Source organism: Sturnira hondurensis, unplaced genomic scaffold (assembly GCF_014824575.4).
Source record: "Sturnira hondurensis isolate 20B ecotype Veracruz unplaced genomic scaffold, ASM1482457v3 Scaffold0002840, whole genome shotgun sequence".
In the NCBI taxonomy this organism is placed as follows: domain Eukaryota; kingdom Metazoa; phylum Chordata; class Mammalia; order Chiroptera; family Phyllostomidae; genus Sturnira; species Sturnira hondurensis.
In genome coordinates this window covers 4,710,054-4,721,941 of record NW_028075471.1, presented here as the reverse complement: position 1 = coordinate 4,721,941, position 11,888 = coordinate 4,710,054, and the positions used below count along the sequence as shown (strand labels likewise).

Below are 11,888 nucleotides of genomic sequence, written 5' to 3'. Positions count from 1 at the left end.
ACACACACAGAAAAGTGTCACACACTATCACTGTCAGTTAGGCACTGAAGTAACCTTGTCAAGTAACCTTGACAGTCTCACTACTGTCTGGACAAGAAAGGGGATGGAGCTCTGCCCGTCAACCACACACACAGAAAAGTGTCACACACTATCACTGTCAGTTAGGCACTGAAGTAACCTTGTCAAGTAACCTTGACAGTCTCACTACTGTCTGGACAAGAAAGGGGATGGAGCTCTGCCCGTCAACCACACACACAGAAAAGTGTCACACACTATCACTGTCAGTTAGGCCGTGGAGGCCACTGTGGAAATCCCATTAGAATCACAAATTTTTAAATCTTTACAAAGACAATGGGCATGCACACAGGGCTTTATCTAGAACAGGCCACTAAATAACCCATGTGGTCCTGTGGATACACATGTGTGCAAAAATACCAAAACCAAAAATGTCATCAACCAAAACACTTGGATTTCAGGCAAGTCACTTAAACCATTTCACAGCATAAATCTGATTTCAATCAGAGTCCAAGAAACTTTAGAAATTCCCACTTTGGGTAAAAGAGCGCTGTACAGAGAGGTTTACAGGAAACAAAATGTAAGATAAGTACTACCATCCAACAGTCTGATTTTTACCAGCTTCCCAGGAATTGTGTCCTCTTAACTCTCCAAATGGGAAGCTGGAAGTATAGAACCACATAAATGGCACAGTACCTTCTCCTGCATCCTCGGTGACGATGGTGAAGGTGGCGGTTTTGTTGGCCACACCGTACACCAGGCCTGGGCCGTACGCAGAAACGCTCCCACTGTTGGGGTAGTTCACATAGAACTGGAGTGGGCTCTCTGGGGTTGCAAGGAACAAAACCAAAACCGGGACTCAGTCAGGGGAATGCATACCTTGGACAGCCAGTGTCTTAAACATTCCTCTAACGTTAGGCAGGTGTGGCATCTCCAACTCAGAGGAAGGGCACAGGCTGAGCACCTGGTGGAGCTCACCCTCCTAGGACCCCCACGGGGGTCTAGTCACTGTCGTTCCTTCAAAGTCACACAAGAACAATCCTGAGGCTCCTCCAGAGTCAGGAGCAGTCTCCACTAGTCAGCTAGTCAGCTCGACTTGACTAGTTAGGAGGAAACAGACAACCTTGTGAAGGAATGGCCCACCACAAGAGGGACCCAGCTAGCAAGGTCTTTTGGGAAGACCATTGGCCTGTGCCCTTCAAAAAGTAAGGTTCTATAAGCCCTCCCCGCACTGTGGGCCTCCCTACCCACTCCCACAATGCATGTACTTCCATTTCTGCAGTGGTCAGATGCAAATGAGGAAAAGACCCCCCACCCCCACAACACACACACCAGGGGGTTGGTTAAATAAACAATGTCCTGCTCTCAGGTCATTAAAAAGAATCAGGGAGTCTGTATGCACTAACTTGAGAGACTATCCATAACGTCTTTCATGAAAAAGGGAAAAAGGCAAATTGTTATATAATATTAATACCATTACCCCATTCCTTTAAAAAGAAAACAGAACAAATTTATATGCATGTTCGCCGGTACAGAGTGAGACATCTGTACACAGACCAGCAGGGGAAGTAGGAGAGAAATGGGAGAAAGACATTTTTCTACTTTCTCTATATCTGCATCTCTAGAATATTTAAATAGCAGAAGCAGATAATACCTTTTTGCTTTAAACAAATATTATGCACACATATACACACAAACTAAAGCAAACGTCAAACAAGCAAACTCAAACCGAAAGAAATATTTGCAACCCCTATCACAAAGGGCTAATCTCTCCAGTATTTAAATTGCTCTCAGAAAGTATTATGACAAAGGCCAATAACCAAACAGAAAAACCATACCATGGATACAAACGTTCAGTTAACAGAAAAAGAAACACAAGTGGTACTTAAACATATAGAGTTGCTCCATCTCATTCAAAAGAGAAATACAAATAAAGCAACACTGAGACACTGGTTTTTTCCAACCATCAATTTGGCCAAGATCCAAAAACCTGATAGCACAACCCACTGGCAAATTTGTAGAAAAGCAGGTGTTCTCCTCCATTGCTGGTGAGTGGGAAAACTGGAAGGGCACCAGTTCAAGGCAATTTGGCAAGTTCTAGCAAAATGATAGATGCCCAGAAATTCCTCCCCCGGGGACTAAATCTCACAGACACGCCTTTGCAAGTGTGACACGCTGAATGCGAAAGGCTATTCACTGCAGCAAAAGGCGAGGAAGAAGCTAATGTCCCTCAACAGGGGCAAGGTTGAGTATGTCGCAGGTCCCCCAATGGCAGGACACTCAGAAGACGCACTTATTCAGACGTGTGAAGCCCTCCTGCAGACACGGTCAGACAGAAAGGACAAGGACAGAACCATGTGTGGAGGGATGTTTGTATAAACACAGGCCCTGTTTGTGTAAACAAAGAGGAGGGAGTAGAAATCTACACTCCTCTTTACTTGTAGTCTTCAAAATATTCTGAAGTCCAACAGCTAGGTTCACAGAGAGGGCAGACAGGGGCTGTGAGTGGGAAGGAAACCTTTCCCCACATCGTTTTTTAAACTATGTGTATGCTGCCTACTCAAAATATTAAACTAAAAAATGGAGAAGTACGTAAAACACTTTTTTAAAAAAGAACAAGAATAGCCCAGTGTCAGCGGTGGACAGGAAACCTGAGCTGGTTGTCCAGGGCAGCAGGACAGTAAGGCAGCGCGTGTCCTCTTCCCACGAGCGCGCCTCTCGCCCCAGCCCCTGACGCCGTGGAGTGTTCTGCAGGCCAGGCTGGAAAGTCCCTCACATTTTTCTCCTCGCTCACCCTTTGGCCAGAGTCGGCATGGTGACAAAGACAAACAACCACAGACCTAAGGGCCTGCACTGTGACCCAGGATACTTAGACGCACCATCCCTTCTGGAAATCAGCTGGATCTGACGGAGCCACAGGCTGTTTGGTTTCACAGGGCTGTCAACGCTGCATTCCCCAACCTGCCACCGCGAACTGCTTCCCACACGGCAGCTGGCTGTATGTCTGCAAACCTCCCAGAAGTTCAGGCTCCCGAGACTTGGAGTCCTGCAGGGCGTGCGCTGAGCCCAACTCACCGGGGATGTGGCTGCCCATGTATTTGATGTGCATCTCGTGGAGCCCGACCTCAGTGGGGGCGTATCTGACAGTCACCGTGCCGTCCTTGTTGTCCACAATCTCAGGTGTAGCTGTCTTCCCCGAAGGCATGTGGACCTCTCCTATTTGATCATAGGGAGACAGGGCAATGAGCCCACCAGCAGCTTTCCCCAGAGAAGCTGAGCACAAAGCCACAGGTGGCCTTCCAAATTAAGGTTTTCAGACCCAAGGCACTCACTGCTGCCTAAAACATCCAAGTCACGGAACAGGAGGACAGACACACATTTGCCTGTATTTTTGTCCCTCTTCCCCCCCCCCCCCAAAATGTAGCACTTAACTCCTAAGCAAAGGATTTTCTACTTTGTAAAGACAAATCAGAACCTCCAGCAGGACTTGAGAAAACTACAAGAGGATTAGTAGAGCGTGAACTCAAAGAGAAGCAGGCTTTAAAAGGAGGCAGGCAGAGAAAGTAACGCTTGCACAGTGGACCTCAGTGTCCCTGCCATATCTGGAAAAGTGGAAGACTAAGAGAAGGCAGGAAAAAAGGGGGAACAGGAACCTGACATTTGAGAGGTATCTAAACACAGTAGTTCTTTTTTCTTTAAAGATTTTATCTATTTATTTTTAGATACAGGGGAAGGGGGGGAGAAAGAGAGGGAGAGAAACATCAGTGTGTGGTTGCCTCTTGCGTCCCCCCTACTGGGGACCTGGCCTGCAACCCAGGCATGTGCCCTGACTGGGAATCAAACCAGTGACCCTTTGCTTCACAGGCCTATGCTCAATACACTAAGCCACACCAGCCAGGGCTAAACACAGTTGTTCTTAACCTGGAGAGAATCCCCAGCTCTCTCCAGCATGTAATGTAAATTATAAACGAACCACCTCTTCAGAGGCACACATATATACACAGAAGATTCTGCAATCCCAGGGCTCAGGGACCGACCCTATGGGACCGACCCTATGAGAGCAAGAAGCAGGGAGTCTGGGATCAGGAATACAGGTCTGGGGGACAGGTGGAACCACCACTGGGCACCGTTCTGGAGAGCTAGTGAGAGTGAGTGAGAACGAGACAGCTTTCACAATAGTGCTTACCTGTGATTTCTCCTTTCCTCACCGCAAATGGAATGACCAAGTCAAAAGGTTTAAATCCCAGGCCATTCATGTCACTCACTGGGACATACGCCTCTTCGGTGACCTAAAAACAGGAAGCAGCGGTCACTGGGTAACGTGGACAACAGTGTGGACTAGTGAAGCTACAGGGAGCAGAGCGACTGGGAATTTTGCAAGCCAGTGCAGCTGGGATTTAAGGATGTGGCTGCCCGTGTTGTCTGGGCTTTTTCTAACTGCCCCTGGGGCCAGAGCAGAGCCTGAGGGAGTGGAGAAGTCATGCTGACCCCACTGCTGACAAACCACTAGTCAACCCACTTGTAAAATTCCCAGCAGCGCCTGCGGGCAAGTGAAAAAGTGAGAGACAGAAATGTCTGTGAGTCCCAAAAGGCTCCACCTGGAAAGGTTTAGTTGCTTGTGGCCTGGAAAAGAAGGTGTGTTTTAAGTGGCAGAAAGTAGCAGCAGGTGGCTTTCCCTCCGAACAGAAACCAAATGTGCAAGTGGCGGCTTTGAGAATCAGTAGGAGGGCTGAAGACAGCTGTCCATCTTTCCCTTTACACACAGAGACAAATGGCACCCAGCGTGATCACAGACATGACAGCTGGCGATTTGTGGAGTGCAGACGATGACATGGGTGGGTCCCATTACAGAGAAAGCAGGGGTCATCACGACGGACTGATCAGTGGGGGAGAAACCAATGACTAGGACACCCAGAGGGCTTAAGCAATCCCCAGAAGCAGGCTGTAGCTCTTCTAAAATGAAGGCTGAGTAAACACAGAAACACACAAAAAAAACAAAACAAAACCAAAATTGTACCCAGGGCCTGAATCCAGGGGGACATGCATTTACCGGAGCCTCCTCCTCGGCTGTAACTTCCCCATCGGTGGCCTGGTTGGTGGCAAATGGAAATTAGTAGGGAATCACATCACGGGGACGCTGCTACTCAGTAGACTGAACAACACGAGGCCGCTTCCTCCCATCTGCTCCAAGCTGCAGAGCAGGGGGCCACCTGCTCTAGCTGCCCTAGCAGGAGCCTGCCTTCTTCCTATCCCCGTGAGAGCAAGCTGGCATCCTTTCTTCAGGTGTCAAATCCACATGCCCTTTGAACCATGACTCCACTCCTAGGACACAGGTCTGTACAAACAAGTCACAGAGCAACGTGCAAGGTGTGGCCCAGGCAGGGAAAGCTACCAGTAGTCACCTCTGCAGCACGCAACTGGGCAAGCAGTCTCTTGTTACGTGCTAAGTGTCTACAGTAGTTAATGTTTTAAAAGTCTTTATAAATTCATTTTTTAAAAGTCACAGACTTCATGTTCCTGATCTAGCTGACCTGCTAAGGGAGGGGTTCCCTCTTCTACCATAACAAACCAGAATCGGAAGGCCTCCCCTCTGAGGAAGGCCAACGTGCCCACATTTACTTCTTTCAAGTACTCTGTCATCTGCGGAAAGGGGCTTCACTTACAAAGGCAGCTTTGAGAGCTTCAGATTTGGAACAGCCCTGTCTCCCCCTTCCAGGGCCCTCTCAGACTGGGCTACTTGGGGACACATCACCCGGGAGGAAGATTTTTCAATGACTACGTGACGGCCTTTGATCCAGGACTTCACAGTGACAAGCAGATAAACTGCGAGACCCATGCCTCCCTGAGCATGTCTTCAGCAGGGTACATTTAACTGAACTAGCCTTCCAGGTCTCCTTGAGACATCTGCTGCAAAGACAGCACTGGGTGTTCGTGTTCCACTGGCCACCAGAATGTAGAGAGAGGCAGGGAATCTCCCCATAACAATCCAACGAACAGAAAGTCAGTCCATCTAGGTAAGGTTGGCGAAAGCTCAGAATGGGAGGATCAAGACCCAAACCTGGTACTGTGGGTAACGCTCCCTTTCTGCCGTCAGCAGCGGTCACGGGACAGTGTGTCTATGCAAAGTATCCTTTGGGCACTCTAGGGTCTAGGGGACATTTATTCCTAATGAGTTTGAAGGCCCCCAATTCAGGTCTCCCATTTATCTGCCAAAATGATCCCTGACATTTTCACACCATTTTTCTCACTTAGACTCTCCTAACGTGGCCCATCATTTCTAGCTCAGCGAACCAGCAGGGCTGCGACCTTGGCCCAGAAGGTGCTCTTCCGTCCTGCCCAGTGCTAACCAACCTACTAAGGGTTAAGCACAGGTCCTTAAAACTACAGCTGGGACCCTTCCCTGTAGATAAGGACACCAGCTTTCTAGTTGTATTTCTTTCAGCCCTGAAGAGAAAACCATTCCCAAATGAGAAGCATCAAAAGTTGACAAGTGTTTACATCCCTGAGACATAAGAGCCTCCAGACCTCCGGCACATTTACAGATAAAAATGGTCCATGGAAAGGGAAGAAAAGCTACAACAGACGATAGACTGTTTGGAAGATGGATGTGGGCTTCTGTTTGAAAAGGAGTCTTCACATTCTTCTCTGTTGCTGCACAGAGTGTAGCCCTTGGAAGGGGCTTTGAAGGCTGTGCATGGGGCCAGGTCAGTAAGGCCTATGAACTTTGTAGCCAGTGTGGCTGCTGCCCATGGCATCAAAGGGCACTGGGTGAGGGGACTGCACAATGCTTGGTAGCTGTCCAGAGTGGATGCTGCGGGCTCAGTGCACTGGAGTCTGACCCCTCCTACTACCCCTCATTTGTAAAAGAGCCAACAATGTTTGTTTTCAGGGTTAAATGAGGGAATGCTTCTCAAGTTCTACCCCCTCTCCTGGTCGAAGGATATTAATAATCAGAGAAAGATCTAAGACACTCCAATTGAAAATTCAAGAGCTGAGTCATTCTTTGGCCCAGAGGTGTGTATAATGGTTTCTTTTCCCCCGCAGATGTTCCTAGTTCAAAAGACAAGCCATTTCCCTTCATAGGCAAAGCCTGAGTCTTTCCAAAACACAACTGGAGGCCCTTTGGGTCCTACGATACCGGAGCCAAGTCTCCAGACACAGCTGTCTCCTCCAGACCATGGAGATAGGGGAGCAAGAAGGAGGAAGAATGGCAGAATAAAAAATCGTAATGTTTTAGTTACAACATTTTTTGTCAAAGTGTATCTTTCTGAACTGTGCTTTAGCCAGGACCCTGTCTAAGAGCCTTAGCATGATGGATACTTTGGCAGCCGGTAAACAATTAGAGCCGAGAGGTCTCTGGAATTCTTGTGTGTCCTCTGAGACCCTAAAAGGTCGTGACTGCTTAAGAAAAAAAACTTTTAAAAGAAAAGTGGAAGAGGATGGTGTCGCCAGGGTTTAACAAGTGACAGCTGTACGGCTTCTGCCCGCAGCAGCCCGCTCTGGCGCGGGGCTCCCTTACCACGACAGTGAAGGGGCTGTTGGGGATATCGACGCCGCCAAAGCGCACGTAGATTACATAGGTGCCTGGCTTGGCAGCCGTGTAGAAAATGTCATAGGTGCCATCCTCATTTTCAATGACATCGGCCTCAGCCTCAGTGCCATCTGGGGTCAGAACCGTGCAGGTCACTTTCCCCTTCCCAGCAGTCTTGGCGTCGACCACAAAGCCCACCTCCTCGCCGGTTTTCACAGTGGAGGCAATTCCGGGACCTGGTGGAAAGTTCAGGAGAAGAGAATGGAAGCTTCAGCTGTGGACAGTTACCCTGGAGACCTACAAACCAACCACACACTTGCATGTTGTCTCTATCAACTGCCGCCACATACAGGGATGTCCCCGAGATCACCTGGGGAAGGTGCTGCTCAAGGGCGCGTTTTGCCCATCGCTTACTAGATAAGGAGTATCTTGGGTTCTGAGTGTCCACCGAACGTTGGATCTGGTATGCCAGCATTCAAGGGTATGGGGACGAAAGTCAACTTTCTTCATCAAACACAGAGTAGGCATTTTCTTAAGTGCCAGGTACATACAAAGGTGAGCAAACAACTGTTCTTCAGAAAGGTGTCGGGTAAAAGCACTAAGATATATTCCAGTGTGGCTGCATCAACAGAGGGCTTCCTGAGAAAATGGGCAATGGCTGAATTCTGATGATGGGGCATCTATCTAGGGAAAGCTTTCAACGTATGTCCCCAAATAATAACCAGTCTCTGCCCCGCTCTGCCCACTCTCTCCGTGGATCCCTTTACAGAGGGTCCACACAACACCAGGGAGTGCAGAAAAGTGTAAATTAAAAGCACATTGGCCAAAAAAAAAAAAAAGCAAACCATCAAGAAGCAAAAGGAATAAGAACATGTTGTTCAGACCCGAGTAGGAGGAGAGACTGGAGCAGACTGTGGAAGTCCTGAAATGACAGGGCTATCGGAGCCCCCAGGCTGAGCAGGACCCTGCCTGAGCAAAGGAAGGGAAAAGGACTAGGAGGAAGCCACCGCCCAATATTAACATGTCCTCAGATGAGCAAAGACACTCCAGCTGTGTCTGGTATAGTACAGACCTGGTAGGTGGCAGATGGGCTAGTGTTTCAAAATTTCTCAAATGTTGGTGTTGCTGAGCCATTTACAAACCTGCCCTGAAAGCCAGACTTTCTCCATTCAAAACAAGATGAGGTATGAGAAAAGTGGAATATGGCCTGTGTGGACCTATGTTTAATTCTATCTAAAGAGAAGCAAATGTTTCATTTCAGAGCTGAGGATTCATGTTTTAAAACATACTTGATGCATCATCAGAATGGAAGGGCCCGTGGTTTTCAAACAGTCGCCTGTAAGAAGTGGAAGGGACTGTGATGCTCAGATATGCCCGGGCAATTCCTGAGACTTAGACATAAGCCTCAAGTGTTGAGGAGAAAACCTAGATCCTTGAATGTGTTTCTCTTGTGGTAGCTTGTAATGATCTTGAATAAACTTTGAATAAAAAGCTATCTACTCGTGAAAGGTATATATATGCATTTTATGGGAGCAGCCATCACAGTTGATATCTCAACAAATGCACCCACTTCAAAGTGATACAATAATTAACAGCTTCCACGTGCCTGGCACCAGGCTAAGCATTTTTCATGCCTGACCTCATCTAAGCTTTGCAATAACGCTGTGAAATAGTCTCTGATTAGAAGAGGTTTTTGAATTGAAATGTTGTCAAAAAGATCTTCACTCTACCTCTGACCACAGCTCAGAGTGGTTGAGCATCCTGCCCTGATCACACAGCTATTGAGTGGCAGAGAAGGACTGGATCCTGGCTTTCAGACTCTAGAGCCCACACTCCGGACCCAGGCCCACACTCACCTGTGGCCAGGCACTTGCTGGCATCGCCCGTCTGTGTGGCCCGGATGCGGTAAGGAGAGAAGGGGATGTCATCCCCCCCATAGGTAACCCCAATCATGTAGCGTCCAGTCTTGTCAGGGATGTAGGTGACAGCGTACGTGCCATCTTTATTGTCTTGGACAATGGCTCTTTTGGGTTTTCCCTCTTGGTCCTGTGGATCACAGAGAAATGCTATTTAAGATGTTGCCGTCAAGATGTAGAAAGAACTCATTGAGCCCTGGCTGGTGTGGCTTAGTGGATTGAGCACAGGCCTGCGAACCAGAGGACTGAGGTTCGGTTCCTGGTCGGGGCACATGCCTGGGTTGCAGGCCAGTTCCCAGCGAGGGATGCACGAGAGGCAACCATACATTGGTATTTTTCCCTCTCTCCTTCCCTTCCCCTCTAAAGATAAATAAATAAAATATTTAAAAAAGAGAGAGAGAGAAAGAACTCATTGAAAACATCGACACATTTGCTCATTCATCAGTGCCTCCAGTGTAAGGAGTCAGAATTACTGGCATGATACAATTTGGTTATTTGGTAGGGAGACAAGGTTGCAGATGCCTTTAACAACACAATGGACGCAATCAAATTTTAATACTTTTTTTGTCAAGTCAACTAGCGTTTTAGCCCCAAATCCACTGATATGCAGGGGGGCAAGTGGGCAGAGGCTCCAGCTTGCATACCACCACATTCACTCTCCCTTCTCTCTTAAGTAACAGGACCCTAATTCTTAGCTAGGTGCATTGAGCAACTCTACTTCCTAGCATCCTTTGCCAGTAGGGATGGCCATGCGACTTGTGACAAATTTCTGGCAATTGAGAAGGGAGTGGAAGTCTTGTGAGGGACTTATGATAGGGCTGTTTAAGGGAGCTGATTGAGTTGGAAGGCCCTGCTTTTTCCATCTGCCTCTCTTCCTCCTTTTAGCCTGCCATGCGGATCAGATGGCTGGAACACCAGCAGCCTCACGGTCCATGAGGAGACCTTAAGGACAGAGGGGAAGAGAGGTGGAGCCTACTTCATTGACGAGACACACGGCACCCTGGTGCCTGGCCCCTGGGCTTCTTTAACAAGAAAGAGTAATTCCATGTGTTTAAAGCCACTGTTATTTAGGGGTTTACTGTGATATGCAGCAGAACTTAGTCCTAACTAACCCAATGGTAGTTTAAGATATATTCACATAAAAACACAGGAATAGATGTTAATAGATAGAAAACATGGATTCACCAAAACTCAGTACTTGGAGCTGTACCCTCAGGTGTTTCAGACAAGCATGCATGTTCTCTTATATAATTACTGAGGCTCTGCTGGGAAAATCTGTCAACCAATGGCACCAGGTCAGAAACTGGTTATTAAAAAATCCTTGTTCTTACCCCTGGCCAGAAAATTAGGTTTTATTAATGAAGTCTGACTCCAGAAAATAACTAAAAAATACCGTTATCTGAACAGCAAGCAGGCCTTCCCCGGCATCTCTGGCATCGATTGCAAACTCCACAGGAAGACTGGCAGGCACACCATAGGAACTGAGGCCAGGGCCACTGGCGGTCACTTTGCTGGCGTCATATGTGGGAAGGACCTTGACCTTGAAGGGACTTGTTAAACACACATACCACTGGTCAGTATGGATACACATCAACCCTGCTAAATCTGACCTCTGTTACACAAAGAAACTGGGATAGCAAAGAGGATTTCTGCAGCAGATAAAACAGTGAGTTTAGCAACGCCTATGTCCAGCAGAAATGTACAATTATGAGGTAGTAGCCATCATGCCCAGACCAGCTTCCTTGGTTGCATGCCAGGGGCATAATTAACTCCAAAATCAGTCTGGAGAACACGTGGTTAAACACCTTTAACCTACTTTGTTATGCTGAAACAATGGTCACCAAAATAGAAAGGGAATTTTGAAATTTGTTTTAATATTTTATCTCATCCTCCTATTTTCTATTTTTAATATGCTTTCATGATATGCTATTAGTAAAGTAATACATAAATATAATTTATAAATCATATTTCCATTAGCTAGAAATATATATACATACATATATAAATAAATAAAATATGTATATTGGGGTATGAGTAACGCTTCTTAATCTTAAGTATGATTTAAAAAAATAAAATCTTAAAGGTTATTCTCAGAGGTGAGGAGTTTATGCAGTATTTTTTTGTATTAATATGAATGAGGAATGAGGTTTGTATCCGAGCCCTTATGGGAATGCCATTGTCAGCCAAACCCTCAAGTGAAGAAGTAAAAATCTTTGCCCTAATGAGAAAATTACTTGCAGGGTCAGTCGGAAGAAGACTTTGATAAGCTAATGCATTATTTGTATTTTTTCAAAAATTCCCCACTCCTTAATTTCAGCTTATCTTTAAGTTAATAGTGGCAGAAAGGAAGAAGGGGGCTGAGGGGCAAGAGGCCAGGATGCTCTGACACCTGTGCAGAGCACGCTGGTCTCGACAAGAGCTGCAGA

General features: G+C 47.1%; 1 protein-coding gene across 4 annotated transcripts in view; it reads right to left on the bottom strand.

The window, feature by feature from the left end:
- The window catches only part of FLNB (filamin B), a 141,005-nt gene that overhangs the window by 22,879 nt on the left and 106,238 nt on the right, over positions 1–11,888 (bottom strand). For 2 of the 4 annotated variants that reach the window (XM_037040770.1, XM_037040772.1), the window contains 7 exons: positions 10,856–11,012; positions 9,403–9,592; positions 7,535–7,782; positions 5,033–5,104; positions 4,202–4,304; positions 3,091–3,231; positions 712–840 (listed from right to left, as the gene is read on the bottom strand). In XM_037040770.1, coding sequence (XP_036896665.1) covers positions 712–840; positions 3,091–3,231; positions 4,202–4,304; positions 5,033–5,104; positions 7,535–7,782; positions 9,403–9,592; positions 10,856–11,012 — 1,040 coding nt within the window. The remainder of the gene's footprint in view (positions 1–711; positions 841–3,090; positions 3,232–4,201; positions 4,305–5,032; positions 5,105–7,534; positions 7,783–9,402; positions 9,593–10,855; positions 11,013–11,888) is intronic. The other 2 variants (XM_037040771.1, XM_037040773.1) reach the window with 1 other exon arrangement.